Source organism: Phyllobates terribilis, unplaced genomic scaffold (assembly GCF_046119375.1).
Source record: "Phyllobates terribilis strain yellow unplaced genomic scaffold, ASM4611937v1 Scaffold_11__3_contigs__length_659146591, whole genome shotgun sequence".
Taxonomy (NCBI): domain Eukaryota; kingdom Metazoa; phylum Chordata; class Amphibia; order Anura; family Dendrobatidae; genus Phyllobates; species Phyllobates terribilis.
In genome coordinates, this window is record NW_027362771.1 from 232,344,357 (window position 1) to 232,371,576 (window position 27,220).

The 27,220-nt window shown below is 43.7% G+C and overlaps 1 protein-coding gene across 2 annotated transcripts in view; it reads left to right on the forward strand.

Annotated features, from left to right (window-relative positions):
* Window positions 1-500: 500 nt before the first annotated feature.
* Window positions 501-27,220, forward strand: part of MAPK11 (mitogen-activated protein kinase 11) — a 67,910-nt gene continuing 41,190 nt past the window's right edge. The window contains exon 1 of one of the 2 annotated variants that reach the window (XM_073652101.1): window positions 501-705. In XM_073652101.1, the coding sequence (XP_073508202.1) occupies window positions 593-705 (113 nt within the window). In that variant the 5' untranslated portion in view covers window positions 501-592. The remainder of the gene's footprint in view (window positions 706-27,220) is intronic. The other variant, XM_073652100.1, reaches the window with a different exon arrangement.

The following is a 27,220-nucleotide window of genomic DNA, read 5'->3' on the forward strand; positions in this document are numbered from 1 at the left end:
CCTCGGCCCTACAGAGCGCTCCTCGGCCCAACAGTGCGCTCCTCGGCCCAACAGAGCGCTCCTCGGCCCAACAGAGCGCTCCTCGGCCCTACAGTGCGCTCCTCGGCCCTACAGTGCGCTCCTCGGCCTTACAGTGCGCTCCTCGGCCTTACAGTGCGCTCTTCGGCCCAACAGTGCGCTCCTCGGCCCAACAGTGCGCTCCTCGGCCCAACAGAGCGCTCCTCGGCCCTACAATGCGCTCCTCGGCCCTACAGTGCGCTCTGCCCATCATCTGCCCATATGGCTTCTCCCTCCATCTGTACAATGTGCGGGAAGCGCCTCCTATGATGCGGCCAGCTGCTGCTGCTGACCATGTCCTGAGCCTACGTGTCTGTGGTAGTGATGGTGATGGTGACAAGCACCGAGTTCCTGGACAGCTGGTGCACACGGTGTGTGGCATGGAGGTGCTTCCCTATGAGGTGCCTCTATGAGGTCCCATCGACTTCCACCTAACTCCTCTCTCCTCCCCCACCCGCCCAGACCTCTCCTCCTTCCGCCTCCTCCCGCCTCCTTCCTCCCGGGCAGCCAGAGCACTGTCTGCCGGTTCCTGAAAATGAGCAGCCGCGGCGGATTTTACCGGCAGGAGCTAAACAAGACGGTATGGGAGGTACCGGAGCGGTATCAGCATCTCACCCCGGTAGGCTCCGGGGCCTACGGCTCGGTCTGGTAGGTGAATGGGCCAGGAACAAGTGCTTCCCTCCTTCCCGGGCCCCGCTTTCTGAGGCTGGGAACACCGCAGTATATGGTGGTGCTGTACCTATAGGTGCCAGGTGTGGGGTGTATGTGCTGCTGCCCTGTATATTGCATGTACATAGTGTGTATGTGCTGCTGCCCTATATATTGCATGTACATAGTGTGTATGTGCTGCTGCCCTATATATTGCATGTACATAGTGTGTATGTGCTGCTGCCCTATATATTGCATGTACATAGTGTGTATGTGCTGCTGCCCTATATATTGCATGTACATAGTGTGTATGTGCTGCTGCCCTGTATATTGCATGTACATAGTGTGTATGTGCTGCTGCCCTATATATTGCATGTACATAGTGTGTATGTGCTGCTGCCCTATATATTGCATGTACATAGTGTGTATGTGCTGCTGCCCTATATATTGCATGTACATAGTGTGTATGTGCTGCTGCCCTATATATTGCATGTACATAGTGTGTATGTGCTGCTGCCCTGTATATTGCATGTACATAGTGTGTATGTGCTGCTGCCCTGTATATTGCATGTACATAGTGTGTATGTGCTGCTGCCCTATATATTGCATGTACATAGTGTGTATGTGCTGCTGCCCTGTATATTGCATGTACATAGTGTGTATGTGCTGCTGCCCTATATATTCCATGTACATAGTGTGTATGTGCTGCTGCCCTATATATTGCATGTACATAGTGTGTATGTGCTGCTGCCCTGTATATTGCATGTACATAGTGTGTATGTGCTGCTGCCCTATATATTGCATGTACATAGTGTGTATGTGCTGCTGCCCTATATATTGCATGTACATAGTGTGTATGTGCTGCTGCCCTATATATTGCATGTACATAGTGTGTATGTGCTGCTGCCCTATATATTGCATGTACATAGTGTGTATGTGCTGCTGCCCTATATATTGCATGTACATAGTGTGTATGTGATGCTGCCCTATATATTGCATGTACATAGTGTGTATGTGCTGCTGCCCTATATATTGCATGTACATAGTGTGTATGTGCTGCTGCCCTATATATTGCATGTACATAGTGTGTATGTGCTGCTGCCCTATATATTGCATGTACATAGTGTGTATGTGCTGCTGCCCTATATATTGCATGTACATAGTGTGTATGTGCTGCTGCCCTATATATTGCATGTACATAGTGTGTATGTGCTGCTGCCCTATATATTGCATGTACATAGTGTGTATGTGCTGCTGCCCTATATATTGCATGTACATAGTGTGTATGTGCTGCTGCCCTATATATTGCATGTACATAGTGTGTATGTGCTGCTGCCCTATATATTGCATGTACATAGTGTGTATGTGCTGCTGCCCTATATATTGCATGTACATAGTGTGTATGTGCTGCTGCCCTATATATTGCATGTACATAGTGTGTATGTGCTGCTGCCCTATATATTGCATGTACATAGTGTGTATGTGCTGCTGCCCTATATATTGCATGTACATAGTGTGTATGTGCTGCTGCCCTATATATTGCATGTACATAGTGTGTATGTGCTGCTGCCCTGTATATTGCATGTACATAGTGTGTATGTGCTGCTGCCCTATATATTGCATGTACATAGTGTGTATGTGCTGCTGCCCTGTATATTGCATGTACATAGTGTGTATGTGCTGCTGCCCTGTATATTGCATGTACATAGTGTGTATGTGCTGCTGCCCTGTATATTGCATGTACATAGTGTGTATGTGCTGCTGCCCTGTATATTGCATGTACATAGTGTGTATGTGCTGCTGCCCTGTATATTGCATGTACATAGTGTGTATGTGCTGCTGCCCTATATATTGCATGTACATAGTGTGTATGTGCTGCTGCCCTATATATTGCATGTACATAGTGTGTATGTGCTGCTGCCCTATATATTGCATGTACATAGTGTGTATGTGCTGCTGCCCTATATATTGCATGTACATAGTGTGTATGTGCTGCTGCCCTATATATTGCATGTACATAGTGTGTATGTGCTGCTGCCCTATATATTGCATGTACATAGTGTGTATGTGCTGCTGCCCTATATATTGCATGTACATAGTGTGTATGTGATGCTGCCCTATATAGTGCGTGTGTATAGTCTGTATGTGCTGCTGCCCTATATAATGTGTGTATCTGCTGTCCAATATAGTGTATGTACATAGTGTGCATATGCTGCTGCCCTATATATTGTGTGGACCTAGTGTGTATGTACAATGCTTAATAGACTTATGTTTATCTTCAATCTTAAAAACTATCGCGTTCAACCTATATCCTAACATGTTGATTCAGGAAAGGCAAAAACCCCATGGGCCAGATGCTAATAGCCCCTTATTAGGGAAAAAAATCCTTCCTGACTCCATATGCCAATGAGACTAGTTTCCTCCATCAATATCCCACCTCTGAATTTAGCACCCATAAACTAATATTTGTGAAGAAAAGCACCCAGGCCTCCTTGTAACATTGCAGTGAATCCACCATTACAACATCATGTGGCAGAGAGTTCCATAGTCTCATTGCTCTTACAGTAAAGAATCCGCGTCTGATTGCCTAAGGTGTTTGTGCTGATGCCCTATATAATGTATGTACAGAGCGTGTATGTGCGGCTGCCCTATATAGTGTATGTACAGAGCGTGTATGTGCGGCTGCCCTATATAGTGTATGTACAGAGCGTGTATGTGCGGCTGCCCTATATAGTGTATGTACAGAGCGTGTATGTGCGGCTGCCCTATATAGTGTATGTACACAGCGTGTATGTGCGGCTGCCCTATATAGTGTATGTACAGAGCGTGTATGTGCGGCTGCCCTATATAATGTATGTACAGAGCGTGTATGTGCGGCAGCCCTATATAGTGTATGTACAGAGCGTGTATGTGCGGCTGCCCTATATAGTGTATGTACACAGCGTGTATGTGCGGCTGCCCTATATAGTGTATGTACAGAGCGTGTATGTGCGGCTGCCCTATATAGTGTATGTACAGAGCGTGTATGTGCGGCAGCCCTATATAGTGTATGTACAGAGCGTGTATGTGCGGCAGCCCTATATAGTGTATGTACAGAGCGTGTATGTGCGGCTGCCCTATATAGTGTATGTACAGAGCGTGTATGTGCGGCTGCCCTATACAGTGTATGCACATATCATGTATCTCATACAATAGAATGTATACATGCGTCTCATAGAAACAATTCTATCTCATATGTATGTGCTGCCCTATATAGTGTATGTACATAGTATGTGCTGCTGCCCTATATAGTGTATGTACATAGCATATATCTCATGCAATAGAATGTATACATGCGTCTCATAGAATGCATGTATCTCATATGTATGTGCTGCCCTATATAGTGTATGTACATAGTGTATATGTGCTGCTGCCTTTTACAGTGTATCTATTGTATATGTGCTGCTACCCTATAGTGTAGGTATCTAGTATATATATCTGCTGTCAAATACAGTGTATGCACATAGTGTGTATGTGCTGCTGCTCTTTATAGTGTATGTACGTAGTGTGTATGTGCTGCAGCTCTATATAATGTGTACATTCCTCCCATGTGTATGGATATACTGTCTATAGAGAATAGGAGGGGTGTACCCCTGCTAACTGCGCCCTTTGTGACTTTAGTGTAATGCCTGCCGTGTTCCTCATCACAATGACCCCTCTTTCATGAATTACCGTAGCTTACTGCCAGCTTTAGCATGGAAAGGCACAAGACTGGGGCAACAAGGTGATGGTGCAGGTGCACATTTCCACACTATGTATGATTGTCAGTGTGGGCGCTTTGTGGCACGCGACTTAACACAACAGTCACAAAAAATCCAAAGCTGCTGAATTTTTGGTTGCAAGTTGCTTGTTACTTTGCCATCATGTGTCATTTTTTGTGACAGCGATTCGCCTACGGCTGGTCTGGAGTTTGGATGTGGTTTTGTTCTTTCTCAATTCTAAATTTATTTTTTTTTAGAATTTTAGTAAAAATTATTACATATAAGATGTCATGCAAGCAATGTAGCCCTAGCCTGAATGTTTGCTTAGCAAGCTAGTCACCTCCCATTAACTTCCACTTCATGTCAGGAGAAGTTTCCAGCTTGAATGCGAATCCTTCTGTGGAAATTTCAACTGGAACTGGTACAATGTAATAACTAATTACTCCCTTATACCCCAATAGTGTATAGTATCACTCTGCTCCTACAGCCCACCATCAGCCCGCCATCCGCTCATGTGCATAGCTTGTTTTCTGTCGTGGAACAACATGGATACAGGATTATAAGCATACAGTAGACAGAATTACATTGTAGCTTATCCCAAGATGGAGCCACACACTAGGCGAAACTTCACCCCAGCGCAGGACTTTCCTTTACATGTCAGAAGGGCGGACACAGCACATCCAGGCACTGCATGGATAGCAGTCATGCTAACAGTAGAAATGTATGGCTTTCCCTGGTAGTAGATAGAAGACAGGCCCATGGTAAATAAATGTATGTGTGTGTATATACACACACACATATACAGCTCTGGCAAATTTGAGACCACTGCAAAATTTTCAGTTTCTCTGATTAGGTATATTTTTGAGTAAAATGTACATTGTTGTTTTAGTCTATAAACTACTGACAACATGTCTCCAAAATTCAAAGCTAAAAATTTTGTATTTATTTGCAGCAAATGATAAAGCGTCAAAATACTAAAAAAGAAACAGTGCTTTCAGACCTCAAATTACTCATGTTTTAACTCAGGAACAGTTCAGAAATCAATATTTTGTGGACTAACCATGATTTTTATCACAGCTTTCATGCGTCTTTGCATGCTTTCCACCAGTCTTTCCAATAGAAAACTGTGTTTTATATATATATATATAATATATATATATAATATAATTAGTACAGACCAAAAGTTTGGACACACCTTCTCATTTACATTTTTTTCTGTATTTTCATGACTATGAAAATTGTACATTCACACTGAAGGCATCAAAACTATGAATTAACACATGTGGAATTATATACTTAACAAAAAAGTGTGAAACAACTGAAAATATGTCTTATATTCTAGGTTCTTCAAAGTAGCCACCTTTTGCTTTGATGACTGCTTTGCACACTCTTGGCATTCTCTTGATGAGCTTCAAGAGGTAGTCAACGGAAATGGTTTTCATTTCACAGGTGTGCCCTGTCAGGTTTAAGAAGTGGGATTTCTTGCCTTATAAATGGGGTTGGGACCATCAGTTGTGTTGTGCAGTAGTCAGGTGGATACACAGCTGATAGTCCTACTGAATAGACTGTTAGAATTTGTATTCTGGCAAGAAAAAAGCAGCTAAGTAAAGAAAAATGAGTGGCCATCATTAATTTAAGAAATGAAGGTCAGTCAGTCCGAAACATTGGGCAAACTTTGAAAGTGTCCCCAAGTGTAGTTGCATTAACCATCAAGCGCTACAAAGAAACTGGCTCACATGAGGACCGCCCCAGAAAAGGAAGACCAAGAGTCACCTCTGCTTCTGAGCATAAGTTTATCCGAGTCACCAGCCTCAGAAATCGCAGGTTAACAGCAGCTCAGATTACAGACCAGGTCAATGCCACACAGAGTTCTAGCAGCAGACACATCTCTACAACAACTATTAAGAGGAGATTTTGTGCAGCAGGCCTTCATGGTAAAATAGCTGCTAGGAAACCACTGCTAAGGACAGGCAACAAGCATAAGAGACTTGTTTGTTCTAAAGAACACAAGGAATGGACATTAGACCAGTGGAAATCTGTGCTTAGGTCTGATGAGTCCAAATTTGAGACCTTTGGTTCCAACCACCGTGTCTTTGTGCGACGCAGAAAAGGTGAACGGATGGACTCTACATGCCTGGTTCCCACCGTGAAGCATGGAGGAGGAGGTGTGATGGTGTGGGGGTGCTTTGCTGGTGACGCTGTTGGGGATTTATTCAAAATTGAAGGCATACTGAACCAGCATGGCTACCACAGCATCTTGCAGCGGCATGCTATTCCATCCGGTTTGCGTTTAGTTGGACCATCATTTATTTTTAAACAGGACAATGACCCCAAACACACCTCCAGGCTGTGTTGTAAGCATCTCTGGGAACTCCTTCAAGATTGTTGGAAGACCATTTCCGGTGACTACTTCTTGAAGCGCATCAAGAGAATGCCAAGAGTGTGCAAAGCAGTCATCAAAGCAAAAGGTGGCTACTTTGAAGAACCTAGAATATAAGACATATTTCCAGTTGTTTCACACTTTTTTGGTAAGTATATAATTCCACATGTGTTAATTCATAGTTTTGAAGCCTTCAGTGTGAATATGAAAATTGTACAGTCATGAAAATACAGAAAAATCTTTAAATGAGGTGTGTCCAAACTTTTGGTCTGTACTGTGTATGTGTATATATATACAGTGCCTACAAGTAGTATTCAACCCCCTGCAGATTTAGCTGGTTGACACATGCGGAATTAACTTGGCATTGTGACATTTGTACTGTAGATCAGCCTGGAAGTGGGAAATGCACTGCAGCAAATATTGTTTTTTTTTTGTTTTGTTTTGTTTTTTTAAAACGTTAAAAGTTAATTCAGAGTGTCATTTATTATTCAACCCCTCAAACCACAAGAATTCTGTTTGGTCCCCCTAAAGTATTAAGAAGTAGTTCAGGCACCAAGAATAATGAGCTTCACATGTGTGGATTAAAGATCTCTTTTGCCAACCTTTTCTGACTATTTAAGACCCTCCCCAAACTTGTGAACAGCACTCAGACATGGTCAACATGGGAAAGACAAAGGAGCATTCCAAGGCCATCAGAGACAAGATCGTGGAGGGTCACAAGGCTGGCAAGGGGTACAAAACCCTTTCCAAGGAGTTGGGCCTACCTGTCTCCACTGTTGGGAGCATCATCCGTAAGTGGAAGGCTTATGGAACTACTGTTAGCCTTACACGGCCTGGACAGCCTTTGAAAGTGTCCTCCCGTGCCGAGGCCAGGCTTGTCCGAAGAGTCAAGGCTAACCCAAGGACAACAAGGAAGGAGCTCCGGGAAGATTTCATGGCAGTGGGGACATTGGTTTCAGACAATACCATAAGTAACGTACTCCACCGCAATGGTCTCCGTTCCAGACGAGCCCGTAAGGTACCTTTACTTTCAAAGCATCATGTCAAGGCTCGTCTACAGTTTGCTCATGATCACTTGGAGGACTCTGAGACAGACTGGTTCAAGGTTCTATGGTCTGATGAGACCAAGATCGAGATCTTTGGTGCCAACCACACACGTGACGTTTGGAGACTGGATGGCACTGCATACGACCCCAAGAATACCATCCCTACAGTCAAGCATGGTGGTGGCAGCATCATGCTGTGGGGCTGTTTCTCAGCCAAGGGGCCTGGCCATCTGGTCCGCATCCATGGGAAGATGGATAGCACGGCCTACCTGGAGATTTTGGCCAAGAACATCCGCTCCTCCATCAAGGATCTTAAGATGGGTCGTAATTTCATCTTCCAACAAGACAACGACCCAAAGCACACAGCCAAGAAAACCAAGGCCTGGTTCAAGAGGGAAAAAGTCAAGGTGTTGGAGTGGCCTAGTCAGTCTCCTGACCTTAACCCAATTGAAAACTTATGGAAGGAGCTCAAGAATAAAGTCCACATGAGACACCCAAAGAACCTAGATAACTTGGAGAAGATCTGCATGGAGGAGTGGGCCAAGATAACTCCACAGACCTGTGCCGGCCTGATCAGGTCTTATAAAAGACGATTATTAGCTGTAATTGCAAACAAGGGTTATTCCACAAAATATTAAACATAGGGGTTGTATAATAATTGACCCACACTTTTATGTTTAAAATTTAATAAAATTCAACTGAACAACATAACTTTTTGGTTTGTAAGATTTATGCTTCTGTTCATAAATCCTACTCTCGTTTGCAGTTTGAAGGCTCTAACTTATTTGCATCTTATCAAACCAGCTAAATCTGCAGGGGGTTGAATACTACTTGTAGGCACTGTATGTATGTGTATATTATAATATACTAGATGGTGGCCCGATTCTAATGCATTGGGTATTCTAGAATAGGTATGCGGCCGACCGGGTGCAATCAGCAGAGCGTTGTTTAAATTTGGCGCCAATCTCGCTGATTGGACGTGTCCGGCATCCGCGTCCAATCAGCACAGCAGTGTTTAAATGTGGCGGTAAGATCGGTGATTGGTCGCGGCCGCTGTTTAAATGTGGCGCCCAAATCGGTGATTGGTCGCGTCTTCTATTTAAATGTGCCGCACAAATTGGTGATTGGTCGCCGACTTGGCCCGCGACCAATCACTGATCTTGCGGCCAAAGTTAAACAGTACTGTGCTGATTGGTCGTGGACGCTGCCCGCGACCAATCACCGATTTGGGCGCCAAATTTAAATATCGGCCGCGACCAATCACCGATCTTGGCTCCACATTTAAACATCGCTGTGCTGATTGGTCGCGGCCGATATGTAAATTTGGCGCCCAAATAGGTGATTGGTCGCGGGCAGCGCCAGCGACCAATCAGCGATTTTTAACACAAATGTCCGGACCTTTGTAACACCATGCGGATACTGTGGGGACATCAGCGGCTAGGGTGTGAAGGGAGGACCGGGGAGCGGCGCTGCGAGTCCGGATACTTCTGCTGCGAGCGCCCGCTCATGTCCCGGGTTCTTGCAGCGGAAGTATCCGCACAGGCAGCGGCGCTGACATCCAATTGGTCGCGGACGCTATTTAAAAGTGCCGCACAAATCGGTGATTGGTCGCTGTCTTGGCCCGCGACCAATCACCGATCTTGGCTCCACATTTAAACACCGCTGTGGTGATTGGTCGCGGCCGATATTTAAATTTGGCGCCCAAATCGGTGATTGGTCGCCGGCAGCGTCGGCGACCAATCAGCACAGCTGTGTTTAAGTTTTGCGCTAAGATCAGTGATTGGTCGGGTCCGAAGACCGCGACCAATCATTGAATCGTCTTGGTGAGGACCGGGGAGCGCCGCTGCCTGTGCGGGTACTTCCGCTGCGAGAACCCGGGACATGAGCGACTGCTCGCAGGAGAAGTATCCCGACCCGCAGCGCAGGATGTTATGTCCTTAAAACAAGTCAAAATGAGGCTCAGTATTGTGTGTGTGGCCTCCACGTGCCTGTATGACCTCCCTACAATGCCTGGGAATGCTCCTGATGAGGTTGCGGATGGTCTCCTGTGGGATCTCCTCCCAGACATGGATTAAAGCATCCGCCAACTCCTGGACAGTCTGTGGTGCGATGTGACGTTGTTGGATGGAGCGAGACATGATGTCCCAGATGTGCTTAATCGGATTCAGGTCTGGGGAATGGGCAGGCCAGTCCATGGCTTCAATGCCTGCATCTTGCAGGAACTGCTGACACACTCCAGCCACATGAGGTCTGGCATTGTCCTGCATTAGGAGGAACCCAGGGCCAACTGCACCAGCATATGGTCTCACAAGGGGTCTGAGGATCTCACCTCGGTACCTAATAGCAGTCAGGCTACCTCTGGCGAGCACATGGAGGGCTGTGCGGCCCTCCAAAGAAATGCCACTCCACACCATTACTGACCCACTGCCAAACCGGTCATGCTGAAGGATGTTGCAGGCAGCCGATCGCGCTCCACTGCGTCTCCAGACTCTGTCACGTCTGTCACATGTGCTCAGTGTGAACCTGCTTTCATCTGTGAAGAGCACAGGGCGCCAGTGGCGACTTTGCCAATCCTGGTGTTCTGTGGCAAATGCCAAGCATCCTGCACGGTGTTGGGCTGTGAGCACAACCCCCATCTGTGGACGTCGGGCCCTCATACCACCCTCATGGAGTCGGTTTCTAACCGATTGTGCAGACACATGAACATTTGTGGCCTGCTGGAGGTCATTTTGCAGGGCTTTGGCAGTGCTCCTCCTTTTCCTCCTTGCACAAAGGCGGAGGTAGCGGTCCTGCTGCTGGGTTGTTGCCCTCCTACGGCCCCCTGCACGTCTCCTGGTGTACTGGCCTGTCTCCAGGTAGCGCCTCCAACCTCTGGACACTACGATGACAGACACGGCAAACCTTCTTGCCACAGCTCGCATTGATGTGCCATCCTGGATGAGCTGCACTACCTGAGCAACTTCTGTGGGTTGTAGAGTCCGTCTCATGCTACCACAAGTGTGAAAGCACAACCAACATTCAAAAGTGACCAAAACATCAGCCAGAAAGCATTGGTACTGAGATGTTGTGTGTGGTCAAAACCTGCAGAACCACTCCTTTATTGAGGGTGTCCTGATAATTGCCAATAATTTCCATGTATTGTCTATTCCATTTGCACAACAGCATGTGAAATTGATTGTCAATCAGTGTTGCTTCCTCAGTGGACAGTTTGATTTCACAAAAGTTTTATTTACTTGGAGTTATATTCTCTTTTGTGTTCCCTTTTATTTTTTTTGAGCAGTGTATATATGTATGTGTACACACAATTTTTTTTTCTATTATCACGGTCACCCAGCCTCCATAGAAATGAATAGTCCCTGCATTCTCAGTCCACCTTCTCTTTGTTAGGCTTTGCTTTACAGGGTAACTATTTTAAAGTAACTTTTCAGCTTAAACTCTTGTGTGTGTATATGAGGAATAGCGCTATTTCTGGCCCTTATATGACTTGTAACCTGCATTTTTTTTTTTTTACCAGTTTTTGTTTTTACAGGCTCAATTTCTTAAAGAGCTGTTCCCAAACTGGCAGGTTACCCCTATCCATTGTTGATGGGTCTATTGGAAAAGTCGAGTACTGTACTCTGTTTTCTTTGTCAGACACATTGACAATGAATGGAGTAGAAGCTGAGCATGCAAATCTTCACTTCAGAGCCCCGATCTCGGGATTGCTGGGGATCACAGCGGTTAGACATACAGTGATCACCAAGTTATTCCCTTAACTTACAGATTGGTGATAACATGTTTGGTTTTTTTTAATAACCCTTTACTTTGCAATTGACTCTGAGCTGGTGGGAGGAGACAAGCGGCTTTTATCTGTCCCATATACAGCACAGCACACAGAGAGGGATTCCTACTCTTCATCCCTTAGCACTCAGACCAGCAGCAGAATGGAAGACCTTAAGCAGTGTGCATGTGAATCCAGCACTGGGGTTGCTTATTACAAGGCTCAGCGTGATCTTTCTGTGTACTTTCCACCTGTTTTCCCACTCCTCTCTCCTCTCAATGGTGTATAATAGGAGGTGTAACCTGACACCTCACTGTGTTGGCAGTGGTTCTGGGGTGAGTTCAGAGAGGATGATAAGTTCAGGGGGTGGGGGAGAGGAAGCAGCTTCTGATAATTGGGGAAGGAAGCAGAATTCTCTGATAAGATATATTATATTCGCCTGCGCTATTGATTTTAGCATGGGTTGTTGAAAGTACAGTTCCTTTTTACATTCCATGCATCGCCTCATCTAAGGTGGTGGTAAGCCATAGTCACAGAGAGGACATGTAGGCTGGAGCTATACATGAGTCGCAGACAGTCACCATAAAGCCCAAGCCTAAAGTACTGCAGTGTGAACAATACACTAGCCTCACAGGTTCATAAACTACATTTTCACAAGAAGTAACTAAATGTATTGATCCAGCCATGCCATCCAGCCAGCTACTGCTCATACGAAAACATCCATTGCTGACCGGTCCATCAGACCTGAGGCTGCATGGAAAACTAGGCTACCGAAGCCAGGAAATGTAAACCCTGCGCTGCAGCCTGTTGTCCTCTTCTGATCCATGGTCCTCTCAGCAATTTTCTGTATTATACGATGTTTTGTGAATAGTAAGAAAACAAATCAAATATGTGCTACTTTATCTGCATATTTACTAATGGATATGTCAGTGCCCTATGATAAGAGAACAGACTGTTGTGTAGTATCAGGAAGACATCAGAAAATGTAATGTCATTTCCGAGAACCTTGATTAGCTGAGCCGATATTATCTCCTGTGCATGGGAGAAAAAAATCTTACTTTTGCCCTAGATGTCCTCCCTTTTACTATAAAAATAAGTCTCAAGTTTAGTTGAGACTGAACTGAGGCGAATAAAATATATCTTCTTTGGTCTGGTCGGAAAGTAGCCATGTACTAAGAGGTGTATGCAGCTCCATTCACTATAGGGAAGCTGTGATAATGCAAAAACTACTCCGTTACAGTTGAAACCAGAAGTTTACATACAATATATAAAAAGACACACATGCATGTTTCTCTCAATAACTGACATGAAATCAGAATAAACCTTTCCCATCAATTAGGATTACCATAATTTCTAATATTTGCAAAATGCCAGAATAATCAGAGAGAGAGAATGTTTTAAGACCTTTTTATTACTTACTGCAAAGTCAAAAGTTTACATACATTTCCTTAGTATTTGGTACCATTGCCCTTAAACTGAATGACTTGGATCAAACGTTTGGGATATCCTTCCACAAGCTTCTCACAATAGTTTGTCAGCATTTGGGCCATTCCTCCTGACAAAACTGGTGTAAGTGATCCAGGTTTCTAGGTCGCCTTGCTCGCAGCCTTTTCAGCTTTGCCCATAAATTTTCAATATTTCTGAGATCAGGGCTTTGTGATGGCCACTCCAAAACATTGCCTTTGTTATCCTTAAGCCACTTTGTTACCATTTTGACAGTATGATTCGGGTCATTGTCCATTTGGAAGACCCATTTCCGCCCCAAGCTTTAACTTCCTGGCTGATGTCTTGAGATGTTGCTTCAGTATTGCCACATAATCTTCTTTTCTCATGATGCCATCTATTTTGTTAAGAGTACTAGTCCCTCCTGCAGCAAAACAACCCCACAACATGATGCTGCCACCCCCATGTTTCCCCCGTGAAAATTTGCATAAGAAACTGTATCAAAAAACACTGAAAAAACATAATGTGTGAACCGAACATAGCTTTAAGAGATTTTCCTATTTTTTGTATTTATGGCATATTAAAGGACATCTGTAAGTTGATCAACAATCCTAAGCCATCTATATGGGTATGCAAGTCATAGGAAGCTGAATAAAATGATACCTTGAATCTGCGATGTCTTATTCTAGAGAAATCCAAGGTCTTCTTAATATGTAAATTAGGTGTTAAGATCTATGTTTTTGCCTAAATCAGTAGTACACATGAAAGTAAGAAACTTTGTGATATAACTATATTAGTGAAATCCGTTTCTTTGTCCACCATGTCTGACCATTCATTCTCCAATTTCATACAGATTTTCCCATTGCTGAGATAGGAAATCAGGAGAACTTCCTGCAGAATGTCTGTATTTGCCCCTAGCTATAGAACTTAAAAGTACCAACTGTCATCTCTTGTCTCAGTAATGATAAAATGTGTTTCCACTGAAGACCGGTTTTACCCATGAATTGAGAGTTAAGAGTTGCCTAGCCTTAAGCTACAAGCCTGCAGTCACTCTATCTGACTGCAGACTTGGGAATTCTCCGGTGCCGGCAGCGGCCATGGGAATGCAAGTATGCTGCAACATGCCAACTAGACGTGCGCAGCCTTGCTCAATGCAGGTGTGTTGAGTGAGGCCGGACACGTTCAGTCGGAATGTGGCTGCAAGTATGCAAATCACATATTTACGGTCACATGACCGCCTGCTTCCTGCATGGGAGGATTCACCCTCTTCCTTCTGTGAGGATTCACTAGTCTAGGGACACAGAGTGACTGCAGACTTCTAGCCTAAGGCCGTACCACCCCTTTAAAAGGAACCTTACAGCTTATACATGCTGCCTGTGGACTGGCCAAACGATTTCATTTGACTCATACTGTAAAGGTCGCTGGCGACCAAGCTGCACGCTTGACTATTCGAAAAGGTCAGCTCCTGGCAGCTTCTCCCCATCCACTGCCGTTGGCCGACAGGTCTCTCACAATAGACACATTCAGAGGAGACCAGTCATTCAAGAGGAGCGGCATGGAGCAGCCTATTGGACTAGTCACCCATGCGTTCAATCACCGGCCGGCTTATGAAATATATGTTTTCACTGAAACGCTGGAGCTTTTCAGAATCAAACATTTATGGCTGCAGTCACTCAGCAAGTGCCTGATGCATGCTGCCCAATCCAACATCCATCACCTGCCAGGTTCCCTTCAAGGATAAATCCGGGAGGAGAAAGAAGCAGATTTCTTTGATAAGATATATTACAAAGTTTTCATGTTTACTATTGATTTCTGAATTTACAACAATGGTTACTCTTTAAACTTTGACTTTTGCTTTAAATACCTTAATCATAAAATGGTTAAAGTATATGTCCGTGAAAAATCCTTGTGATATAGGGATTTCTAACCATTTCATCTTTGCTCCTCTTCAAAGTGCTGCCACTAGACGTTATTTTGCCATGGGTGAATTGGAATTGGCAGGAATTGGTCATGTGATGCCATTGCGAGTGCAATATCTTATTTTTTATTCCATAAAACAGCAGACTAGTGGGCAACTGTTAATTCATAACAGGTTTTCAAGGAAACTCAATAAGGTCTGTTTTTTGAGTTGAAGAAAAAGGATCTGCACAATCCTGGTCTAGTAGCCACATTTGTAGTCCATGGCTGCCTGACTAGAGCCCTGCCTTCTATCTGCTGGCATTCCCAGTGCCTCTTCTGATTAGTATTCCTGGCGACCCATCATTTGTGCGTCACATAGATGATGATGAGCCTACTAATCAGAAGAAGTGCTAGGGATGATAACAGGTGACGGAGGTTGGCAGGGCTCTGATCGGGCGTCACGGTCTATGAACGTAGCCGCAGCACCAACTCTTGTTGCTGGTATCCCGGGTGCCCACTGCTCCCTCGCCTACATGGCATTCCATCCATAGTTCTCTATATAGTGACGTGTCATCGCTATGTGTTAGAATAACACCTCTACACCATTTATCATCTCTTGCCTTATTTATATTTTTAAGCTTCTTGTCCTACAAAACACGCTGAGCTGTGGGATTGGGTTAATCCAATAAAAGTATTTCAGGTCTTGGAACTAGTCGTTCCAGTTGTGTGGATACACTCCTCCCTGCATTTTTAGAATATTAATATAGCAACGATTCACATTGGTAAATTACTAGTCACTGAGTGTGCTCGTGTCAGGGCAGCAGGTTCTTAGAAATGTTGTCTCTCCTATGGCAAAGCCACATCTGTATCCTGTGGGTAGCGTTCACGCTTAGCAGACGGTAATATTTCTAGGGGCTGAGACACCCTGCTAAATTATATATGAGCAGATTGATCAGAGGAGCGCGGCTTTTCTAGGCATAGATCTTTGTATATCTGTTATAGGAAGAAATATGCTACATGGCTAGAAAAATCCCTGCTAAAACCCGGAGTCAGGACAATCAGAGACATACAAAGGGGTTTCCCATAGAATAGATTTATCACTGGTCTGTAGGGCACTTGGGATGAGCAGTTTTCATGAATCTGTCAATGTGTTTCTAATAAGAGTGCACCAAGACCGAGAAATGACTAAGCCTGGTAAATTATATTAAGGAGCAGGTTAGTCTGACCTCGTTTTGAAAGGCACCACAAAGCTGATGCTACTACTGATTGGAGGATCCTATGTAGTATTTTTGACACGAGAATTCAATTAATTTTTCCCTAGAGATCTCTGTGCGTGTTCCCTCAAGGCCAATAACAGTTGTAATGCACCACTCCAGCGGGTTCTTTTTTTTCATTTCAGCAGTGGAGTGGTCCCACTAATGTAAGTTCCTGACCCTTGTATTATACTCACCACCCGCCATCTTCAGCTGTTCCAGTGCCCCTCTGCTCCCGTGCCCCCATCTTGTGACCGCAGCTTCTGCCTGACCGTAAATTAGCGTTAACATTCACAAGCTCTCAATGCAAGTCTACAACAGCCCCTTTTCCCTCTGGCTCTCATAGACTTGCATTAAGCCGTGACTTCCAGCTTGTCCAGCTAACACTGGAGTGATTCGGCAGGTCACAAACAACAGAAGACGACTAAAGCGGTGCTGAGAACAGATGAAGACAGTCTTCTAGTGAGTATAATACTAGGAGTGAGGAATATTGATTAGTGACACCACTCCAGCGCTGTAATAAATTAAAAAACACAACAACGCTGAAGTGTTTATTGCAGGTTCTTTAATTATTATGCTCACTGATATAGCACCATTGTATTTCACAGCACTTTACAGACATTATCATAACTGCCTCCATTAGGGCTCCCAGTTTACATTCCCTACAAGTATGTCTTTGACGTGTGGAAAGAAACCCACACAAATATGGGGAGAACATACAAACCCCTTGCAGATAATGTCCTTGGTGGGATTTGAACAGTGGACCCCAGACAGTAGTGCTAACTACCACTACAATTAAGGTCTCCAATCTATAGTAGTGGATGTAAATCTTTTCTTATTAAAAATCTGTAAAGAGTAATTATCACTGAAGTTAGCCATGAGTTTTCTTTGAGTTTTATTTTATTTTTTACCAATTTCAAGGGGTAAAATGTGTGTTAGCTAGTTTTATCTGTTTTTTGGGGCACAACCAATGCGGCAGTCATTGCAGTTCCCACAGAGATTGTCACTCAGATTTCCTAATAATCATCTCCATACATAAATTCTGTGTATATATACTGTTTGTGCATAAGTATAATATATGTACAAAAAAGCACATAGCAGTATCACAGAATTTTGGATTTTAGGAACATTAAGTGGATTTTATTTGTGAGTGGACAAGCCATATAAACACTGGCACAAAAATATTTCTTACGTGCATGACATATGCAAGTCTCCATTTCATCATCACTTGCTTTACTAGAAGTGGGTGGTTAAAGCTGACGGGTACGTGCGCTTTACTTAGTGGCACTCCAATAGATGGGTCGCCTGGGGTCTTTTGAATAGGAATGCTCTTTAAATTATTATTCCCATTTTTTTTCCTGTAGTAGAAGACATAGGGCCTCTCCTCTTTCTGTATTACTTTTTGTCTCTCTCCCAGCAGTAGTCTCCCATCCCCTGCCACAGCAGGGCTGTGGAGTCGGAGCCCATTTTGGTAGAGTCGGTATAAAATGGACCGACTCCTAAAATATATAATAAGTTGGGTACAGTAGTTCAATGCAGTTTGTGGGGAATATTTTTTCATAAGAATTTGGGAAAGTTATGAAATGTCCTATTCCTGATCTAAGGGTCTAGACATTTAGCTGAGATGAATCTGTGCTACAGTAAATTTATCACTTAAACATGAGCCATATATGAGGGAGTCGGTGTCATGGAAATTGAGGAGTCCAAGTCGAAAGTTTGGCTTACCGACTCCACAGCCCTGTGCCACAGTATTGCTTGTCTGCATATATTCATCTCCTGTAAAGCTACTTGCAGCCACCCAGTCCCAACTGCTTCTTATAGTCCCCATCTTCCTGCACAGGTTGCTGGAGGAGCTGTGTGTTCTGTTGGTCGTGTTAGGATCATTCAGCCATGGAGGGTCCTTGTTGGAGTCGGGGTATCCCCGTAACAAGAAATACACAGACACGTAGTGTATAATCAAGTACTGGGAAGCCCCTGAGCGCGTCTGCCTCTATAGGTGCTGTCCCTTTATTTATACTAATAATCATAGTTTTTTTGTCACACATGCGCAGTAAAATGCCTTTGTTTCACAAGCAGTGAAGTGATGATTCATAACAGTGGAATGTTGATAAGAAAGTTTCATAAGCAGAAAAGTGATAATTCATAGCAGTAGAAGGTTGCTGAGACAGCTAAAAACAAGTTACAATCTAATTTCTGGGCGTCAGTCCAAATGTCCAGATAAGGGAAGAATAACTTCATCTGTGTCTTACATCGTAGTCTTGGGTGAAGTATAACTCCTATCATCCTCTCAGTCCCCCCTTTGATTCTTCCTTATGGACTTTTGGTAGAAAACCTGGTCCGGGAGTTCTTTTTTTTTTTTTTTTTTTTTCATATTCTTGAGTCCGTGTTACAAAGCTTATTTATGCATATTAAAATAATTTTTAATCCTATTTTAAACACTACATATATGACTACTATAATTAGCACAATCTGTAATATACCTTGCAGAATTCCAGCCACCCAACCTCCAATACCCTTAAACCAGTTCTTTGGGTTGAGAAAGGAGAAGGTGTCTGACCACCAGCTATCTTTATTTTGGTCATTGTGTCTGTCATATTCATCCCGTAATCGTTGTATATCTGCCAGCTTGAACCTCATACTCATTGTACTGTTTGGATCTATGTAATGACAACAGGTTGGACCAATAATTTGACACATTCCTCCCTGGGCCGCAGTTAGGTAGTCTAACACTACAGTATGTTGATTAGTAACAATTATAAGTTGATTTTGGACAGCTATACTAGTATTAAGTATATCCATAATATCCCATATCTGATCATCTAGATAGTCGGTGGCCTGAACTAATTTATCCCACATCTGCATCAACATTGGATACACAAAGAAAGTGCTGAATATTTTATTAGGAATTCCCATTTGGACCACATGTGGCCTACCTGAAGGTCTAGGCGAGTTGTCGGCTGCTCTTTTGTATAGTGTGTGTTTAGGTACTGCTTGCATATCTACCTGCTGATTCTGAACTATAAATGTGGCCGGTGTTAAGCGTCCTAGAGTACATGCACCTTTTATTCCTACTGGGAGCCATTTGTATGCTCCATTTCCACAAATCCAGAAGGTTCCTTCAGGCAGATCCCATATTGCAGAGTGTTGGAGCACCAACCTATGTACCAAATCTAAAAATTTAGATACATTCTGAAGTATACACCAAGGGGGTTTTTGACCTAATGGACTACAGTATCCTGCGTCTGGATTTTCACAAGTCGGTGTACCTGGGTCATATGCACTTGACTCATTACATAATATATTACCTGGTATCTTTGAACATGTATCATTGTTTCCATCGGGGAATAATTGTGAATATTTCCAACCATTATTGTGTATGTATTTTTCTACTATATCAGGTTTAAAAGGTTGAGGAGAAGATACTGTGCTACTAAAACTGAGTTGTATATTTTCTGTAGGAATTAACCCTAAGTCTGTTAGTCCCGTCTTATTTCTAGGAACCCATACACCTCCTTTAAACGCTAAATATTGTAAGTTGTTTATTTTTCCGGTCATATTACCTTGCCACCAGGGAAATCCCACCCACCCCACAACTGGGATGGCAACAGTGGTGTTCCATAATCTAGAATTAACGGTTTGGTTATTTGCTAATTTGTCTGAGCAATTAGTCCATGTAAACACTTCCTCAGGGGTCATGGGTACGGCCAGGAAGGGTATGCTCGTGGCTGATATTGGAGAATGCGTACAAATCCAACAGTCTGCTATTTTCTGTCCGCCATCGAGCAGCCCGTTTACCAATGTCTCATGATGTTTTATAAATTTATTATCTGCAGGTTTTGGGGAACTTAGTTTATCCCACAGGTCTCCCTGATCTATCGTTATAGCTAACACAAGTACAATCACCACTATTTCTTTTTGCAATGGCTTGCATGTACCCATGCTGATTTTCCTTCCAATTTTACTGCAGTTGGAGTTGTCAATAACACCTGATATGGACCCTCAAATCTGGGTTCTAGCGTTCTTCTGTTATGTCTTTTTACGTAAACTTCGTCTCCTGGTTGCAGCTTGTGCGTTCCCTCAATGGAATCTGGATCTGGAATGGAAGAGAACACTAAAGAGTGTATTTTAGACACATGCTTACATAAATTTTGTACATAAGCAGTTAAGCTTTCAGTTTCTAACATTAAAGTCTGTGGGAAATACAATCCTGTATTGGCAACTCTACCAAACAATATTTCATGGGGGGTGAGTTTGCTCTTTCCCTGGGGTGTGTTTCTGACTGAATACAATGCTATTGGGAGACACTCAGTCCATGGTTTCTGTGTTTCTGCCATGGCTTTCTGTATTTTTAACTTAAGTGTTCCATTCATTCTCTCAACCTTACCAGAACTCTGTGGGTGGTAAGGGGTGTGTAGTTCACTTTTTATACACAACATTTTCATTACATTCTGAAAGATCTCTCCAGTAAAATGTGTACCTCTATCTGACTCGATCACTTCTGGGATACCATAACGGGGTACCAGTTCATGTGCTATTTTTACTGCAGTGACTTTAGCCGTGGCTGTATGAACTGGATAAGCCTCTGGCCACCCCGAAAACATGTCCACACATACCAGTACATACTCATAGTGTCCATGCTTAGGCATCTGGATGTAATCGATCTGAAGTCTCTGGAACGGATATAGTGGTCTTACATGGTGCTTCTGGGGGGTCTTAACAGTCTGTCCTGGATTGTGGGCTAAACAGATTTCACAAGAACCACATTTTGCTCGAGCTACCTGGCCGAACCCTGGGGCTAACCACTTCTGTCTGACCCTCTGTATCATACCGTTTGCAGACACATGTGTAGGTCCGTGGGCTTCACTGACCACAACAGGGTACCACGCTCGGGGGAGACAAAGCTCATCTCCTTTTCTCCATAGTCCTTCTTTTTCTTCTGCCCCCTGTTTCTGCCACTCTTCTTTTTCTTCTCTACTCACCTGCTGGTGGGCTTCTTTGAGCCGTGTAATTAAGTCAAATTCTGATACTGCACTAATAGTGTGGTCAGTTGTCAGAGGTTTTACTGCAGCTCGCTTAGCAGCCTTGTCGGCTCGGTCATTACCCCTAGCTATCTCGGTGTCGAGTCTTACATGTGCAGGTACTTTTATTACTGCTACTTGTTTGGTTGAGGCAGCTGATTCTAGGATTTGTCTAATCATTGAAATGTGTTTTGGCAATACCTGATTCAGTATGCCATGTACATCATGTGTAGTTTGTACTATTAAGGCATGGTCTAGTACTATTTCTGAGGCTTTTTCTACCAAAAGAGAGACAGCTGCTACTACTCTGACACATGATGGTGCAGCTTTGGTAACATTATCTAATTGAGCAGAATAGTATGCGACAGGTCTTTGTTTATTTTCATGTTTCTGTGTTAGTACTCCTGTAGCATGATTAGACATTTCCGCAGCCATTAATTGGAATGGTTTGGCGTAGTCTGGGATTCCCAAGGCCGGGGCTGACATGAGACCTTTCTTGAGGTCTTGAAAGGCTATGAGCGCTGATTCAGTTAACTGAAAAGGCTCGATTTTTAAACAATCATATAGAGGTTGCATAAGCTGACTAGCATGTATAACCCATTGTCTGCAGTGTGATACTATTCCCAAAAATGCTCTTAATGTTTTGTAGTTCTTGGGAGGAACAAGATCTCTAATGATTTTTAGTCTGTCGGCGGTGAGGTGCCGAATACCTTGTGAAATGCAGTGTCCTAGAAATACTACCGTAGTCATACAAAGTTGTACTTTTTTCTTGTTAACTTTACAGCCCATGTCTGCTAGAAATATTAACAATCTTATTGTGTTGCTGTTTGCGGACTCTTGAGCAGGGGCACATAATAATAGGTCATCAACATATTGAAGAATTACAACCTCATCCGTAGGTTTGAAATTTTGAAGAACTGATCTCATAGCTTCTGAGTACAAGGTAGGTGAATGTATCATACCCTGTGGTAATCTTGTCCATGCTAATTGTCTATTCTTAAATGTAAATGCAAACAGTTTGTAACAGTCTGGGTGTAATGGTACTGAAAAAAATGCATTTGATAAGTCTATGACAGAAAATACTCGTGCTGTTGCTGGGATCTGTGATAGCAACGTGTGTGGATTTGGCACAACAGGAGTAATAGGTTCCAAAATTTTATTTATCTCTCTTAAATCATGTACCATCCGGTATCTAGCAGCTGACCCCTCAGTAGATTTCTTTTTTACGGGGTACAACGGTGTATTGGCTGGTGACTTTACTTCTATCAGTACTCCAGTTTTTAGATAATCTTTTATCTGTTCTCCTATGGCGTGTTCTTGTTGGGCACTAATAGGATACTGTCTCAATTGGGGTAGTGTCACACCTGGAACAGGAGTGACTTTTACTGGAGCTATTGGCATTAGTCCTACATCGGTGTCATGTTGTGCCCATAATTTTTCTGGTACCTCAGAAAGATCTAAAATAATTTGGGTAGGGGCAGGATCTTTCTCATCCTCTAAGGCTTGGACTTTTACAATGTTTTCTAGAGACTCTTGGTCATCAGGCACCAAAATTTGGACTCTACCATCCTCCAAAAATTGGATATTCATTTCTGTCTGCTTTAATAGGTCTGTACCTAGAAGACAAGTAGGTGCCCCTTTGACAAAAAGAAATTTAGATAAAAATATTTTAGATCCTATCTTTGTTTCAAGGGGAATACTATATGGGAGTGGCCTGATTCCTCCATCATACCCTTCGGTATAGGTTACATCATCTGATAAACAATCAGCATTTGGTAAGGCGTCTTCATTGAGGACGGAGGAAGTTGCTCCGGTATCTATTAGAAAAGGGCATTGTTTTCCTGCTACTTTTACCTGAATTATTGGGCGCCTTCCAGTCAAAGTGGTTTGCATCACGTCTAGTCACTCGCTTGCTGCAGGAGCAGAAGCCTGTACTGTCTTTTCTTGTGATTCTCTTGGGACATAGGTACCATCTTCTATATCCCTGGCTTTTTTCCTGCATTCTCTAATCCAATGTCCTGGTTTCTTACAGTAGTGACATGGATTAGTTTTCTTATCCAAGTTCCCTTTGTCATAGGTCTGATTTGATCTGTTGTTTTTATTGACCAGACTATTATTTGCTGCTACTCTGACGGGTTTGGATGCTGCCTCACGCATATCCATTTCTATCCCTAATAGTTTTTGTCTGACTATCTGGGGATCATCTAAGGTTCTCCAATCAGGAGTTGCAGCCTTGAACTTTTCCCTAAGTTTTGGGTTAAGATTCTCTATAAAAGTTTTTGTCATCAGTCGAATGACTCCTTCATTGGTAAGGTCCATTACCTCGTCTCTGTAACTGTTTTCTACCGCTAAGTAGTATTCATCTACAGGCTGTCCTGACTTCTGGGAGACAGTTCCTGAAGTCCCTCTCATTCGTTGTTTAGTTCTCATAAACTCCATAAGTCTGATCATAAAATTCTGTCCTGACAGTGCGGTATTTGGATCCTCACCATCTACTGGTTGAGGTCTATGAGGTTCTATAACTGTCATCAATTCCTGATACAACCCTGGTGTCATTTTCATTCTACATAATTCTGTCCCATCTGACCATGTTCCATTATGGGTGTGTATTATCTGCTGTATGTACGTAGCAAATCTTAGTGGGCATTGTATTGGATCTGGTGCATTCTGAAGTAGGGACATTCCCTCAGCGGGGGTCCATGGAAAATATTGTCTAGTCTGATGGTATCTAGTTACTCTACGCGGTGGATTGCCACCATCTTCTTCTCTGTATGGTCGACTGAGGATACGCACTGGTGCCAACATATCATGTGGTCGTGGTGCTCCACATCCTGCACATGTGTCTCTCCAGTCTGGATTCTGGAGTCCACAGTTTGTACATGTCCATCCACCCGGACCCCGAAAATCAGGATACAGTGTGGGTTCTGACCTGGGCTGATATGGTGGTGCCAATGGGTTCATTTGTTTACTGTTTTCTGTTTGTACAATGGGACCCTGTCTGACTGGAGTTCTCCATAATCCATTGTCTTTATTAAAAGTCCAATGGTCTGTCTCTGCTGTTTTTGATAGTTCGACCATGGCCTCTACTTGTTCCTGCCATCCTTTGTCTCTTATCACTCCTGCTTTTCTAACCCGAATGTCCTCCCATAGTTTCCTGTTAAACCTGTCATGCCTTGCTACCTGAAAAGTTTTGCAAACTTTCCCTAAATTCTTAGTTGCTTCTACACCACACCTTTCTTTCACGATTGTATAGACATCTTGTTCATCATTTGTGGTCTTAGTCTGTTTGTTGCCCATTTTTCCTGACTATTCCTACCTTAGGAGGCTTTTTGGGCTAGATAAAATATATTCTATATTTTACCTTTCCTCGTTACCTATTCTGTCCTAAGGAGCCAGTATCTGAAACGGTTTCTCTGGACCGTTTTGTCTGAAGTGTAGAGTAATTCTAACACATATATATATGGCAACAAGGGCAAGACCAACAATACATAAAATGAACCATACAGTCTCCATTATATATCGTGTCCCTGGAGTATTATCATTACTTCCATGGGCTCATTCTGTCAATCTCTTATCCGTCAAAAAGGAGGACAAAGGTTCGGGAGTTAAGCGTGAGCGAAGGTTTCCCCGAAAGGACACAACCTTATGACTCAGTTAGGCAATCTCCGTAATACTTATGTCAACTACCTTAGTGCGGCTTATGAGGCTATTCCCGACATCCACATCTCTTTCATACCATCCGTTTCATAACCTTCTCTGACCTCTCCTTCGGCAGATCCTACAGTATATACATGAATGACCCGAGCTATAGGTATCCTTCTCTACTAGTTCCTCAATCCCAACACAAGATATGCATGAAATTTACGGACTATCGCAGAGCAGATGTAAGAGAACTAACAGTGTCTCTTACCTGGCCAGGTTTGTCATCTGCTGTTCCGATGTCCCAATCTCAGCGGTTACTCGTGCCGGTCGATGAACTTGAAGGAATACGCAGACCTCGGGTCCCTGTTCGGGCGCCAGGAATTGTTAGGATCATTCAGCCATGGAGGGTCCTTGTTGGAGTCGGGGTATCCCCGTAACAAGAAATACACAGACACGTAGTGTATAATCAAGTACTGGGAAGCCCCTGAGCGCGTCTGCCTCTATAGGTGCTGTCCCTTTATTTATACTAATAATCATAGTTTTTTTGTCACACATGCGCAGTAAAATGCCTTTGTTTCACAAGCAGTGAAGTGATGATTCATAACAGTGGAATGTTGATAAGAAAGTTTCATAAGCAGAAAAGTGATAATTCATAGCAGTAGAAGGTTGCTGAGACAGCTAAAAACAAGTTACAATCTAATTTCTGGGCGTCAGTCCAAATGTCCAGATAAGGGAAGAATAACTTCATCTGTGTCTTACATCGTAGTCTTGGGTGAAGTATAACTCCTATCATCCTCTCAGTCGGGATGGTCAGAGACTAATGTATGGAGAAAGATGGGCCAGAATGGAACTTATAAAAAGGGGTTTTCCCATGAACAAAGTGCATTTTAATCAATAGATCTTGGAATAAAAATAATTTCCACAATTGGATGTGATTAAAAAAAATGTTCCTGTGTTGAGATAATTTTATAAATGTGCTCACTGGTGGACACAGACAAAAAAGAGCCCCTGTGCAAGAACAATATATGTGCCCTTTGCAGCCCACAAGCTCCTAAATATGCAATATTGCACCTGCTTTGGAGGTATAAATGGTCTCCCTTACCTCTCGGGCCCCTGTGTGGCCACATAGGTTGCACCAATGATATGTCAGCCCCTGAATGTGCTTCTGCTATGTGCTGTGTAATGGCTGTGTCTCACCGTGCAGGAACATTGTCTGGCTACTGCTTTCCTGCGTTCTGTGAGGTAATGTTTTACCTCACAGAAAGAATCAGCTGTGATCATGTGCTGTCCTGTCTGTATACTCTTCTCCTTCCTCCCCTGCCCAGGAGATGTGGTATGATCAGACAGTGCTCCTGCACGGGCAGACACAGCCATTACACAGTGCACAGCAGGGGCACATTTATAAGATTATCTCAGCACTGGAACATTTTATTTAAATACATTCAATTGTGGAAATTATTATTATTATAAAATCTACTACCGTATTTTTCGGACTAGAAGACGCACCGGACCATAAGACGCACCTAGATTTTAGAGGAGGGAAATAAAAAAAAAAAAAAAAAATTTAAGCAAAAGATGTGGTCATGATGCACTTTTTTAAAGGGGAGGGGGTATTCTGCTGACACTGGTATAGGGGTAATGTCCCCCAATTCTGACAATATCCCCCATCCTGGTATATATGCCCCCCCCTTCCTTTTATACGTGGTCCCCATCCCCATCCTGGTATGCCTGGCATCCCTCCATCCTGGTATGCATGGTACCCCTCATCCTTATCCTGGTATGCATGGCACCCCTCATACCTATCCTGATATGCATGGCACCCCTCATCCCTGTCCTAGTATGCATGGTACCCCTCATCCCTGTCCTGGTATGCATGGCACCCCTAATCCCTGTCCTGGTATGCATGGCACCCATCATCCCTGTCCTGGTATGCATGGCACCCCTCATCCCTGTCCTGGTATGCATGGCACCCCTCATCCCTGTCCTGGTATGCATGGCACCCCTCATCCCTGTCCTGGTATGCATGGCACCCCTCATCCCTGTCCTGGTATGCTTGGCACCCCTAACCTCTGTCCTGGTATGCATGGCACCTCTAATCCCTATCCTGTATAAACACTCGTACTCACCTTACTTCTCTCCAGCGCTGCGTCCTGTCTGCCTGCACTGATCTCTCCATGTGAGCCGCGCATGACGTCACTGCCATGCGCAGCTCACAAGGAGAGATCAGCTGCCGGAAGTCACTGCTCCCCACGCCGGGTCTGTGTGCGCGGAGAGCAGTGACTTCACTCTCCTTCATAGCCAGCACACAGCGAGCCGCGCTGCGGCTGCTGCCGG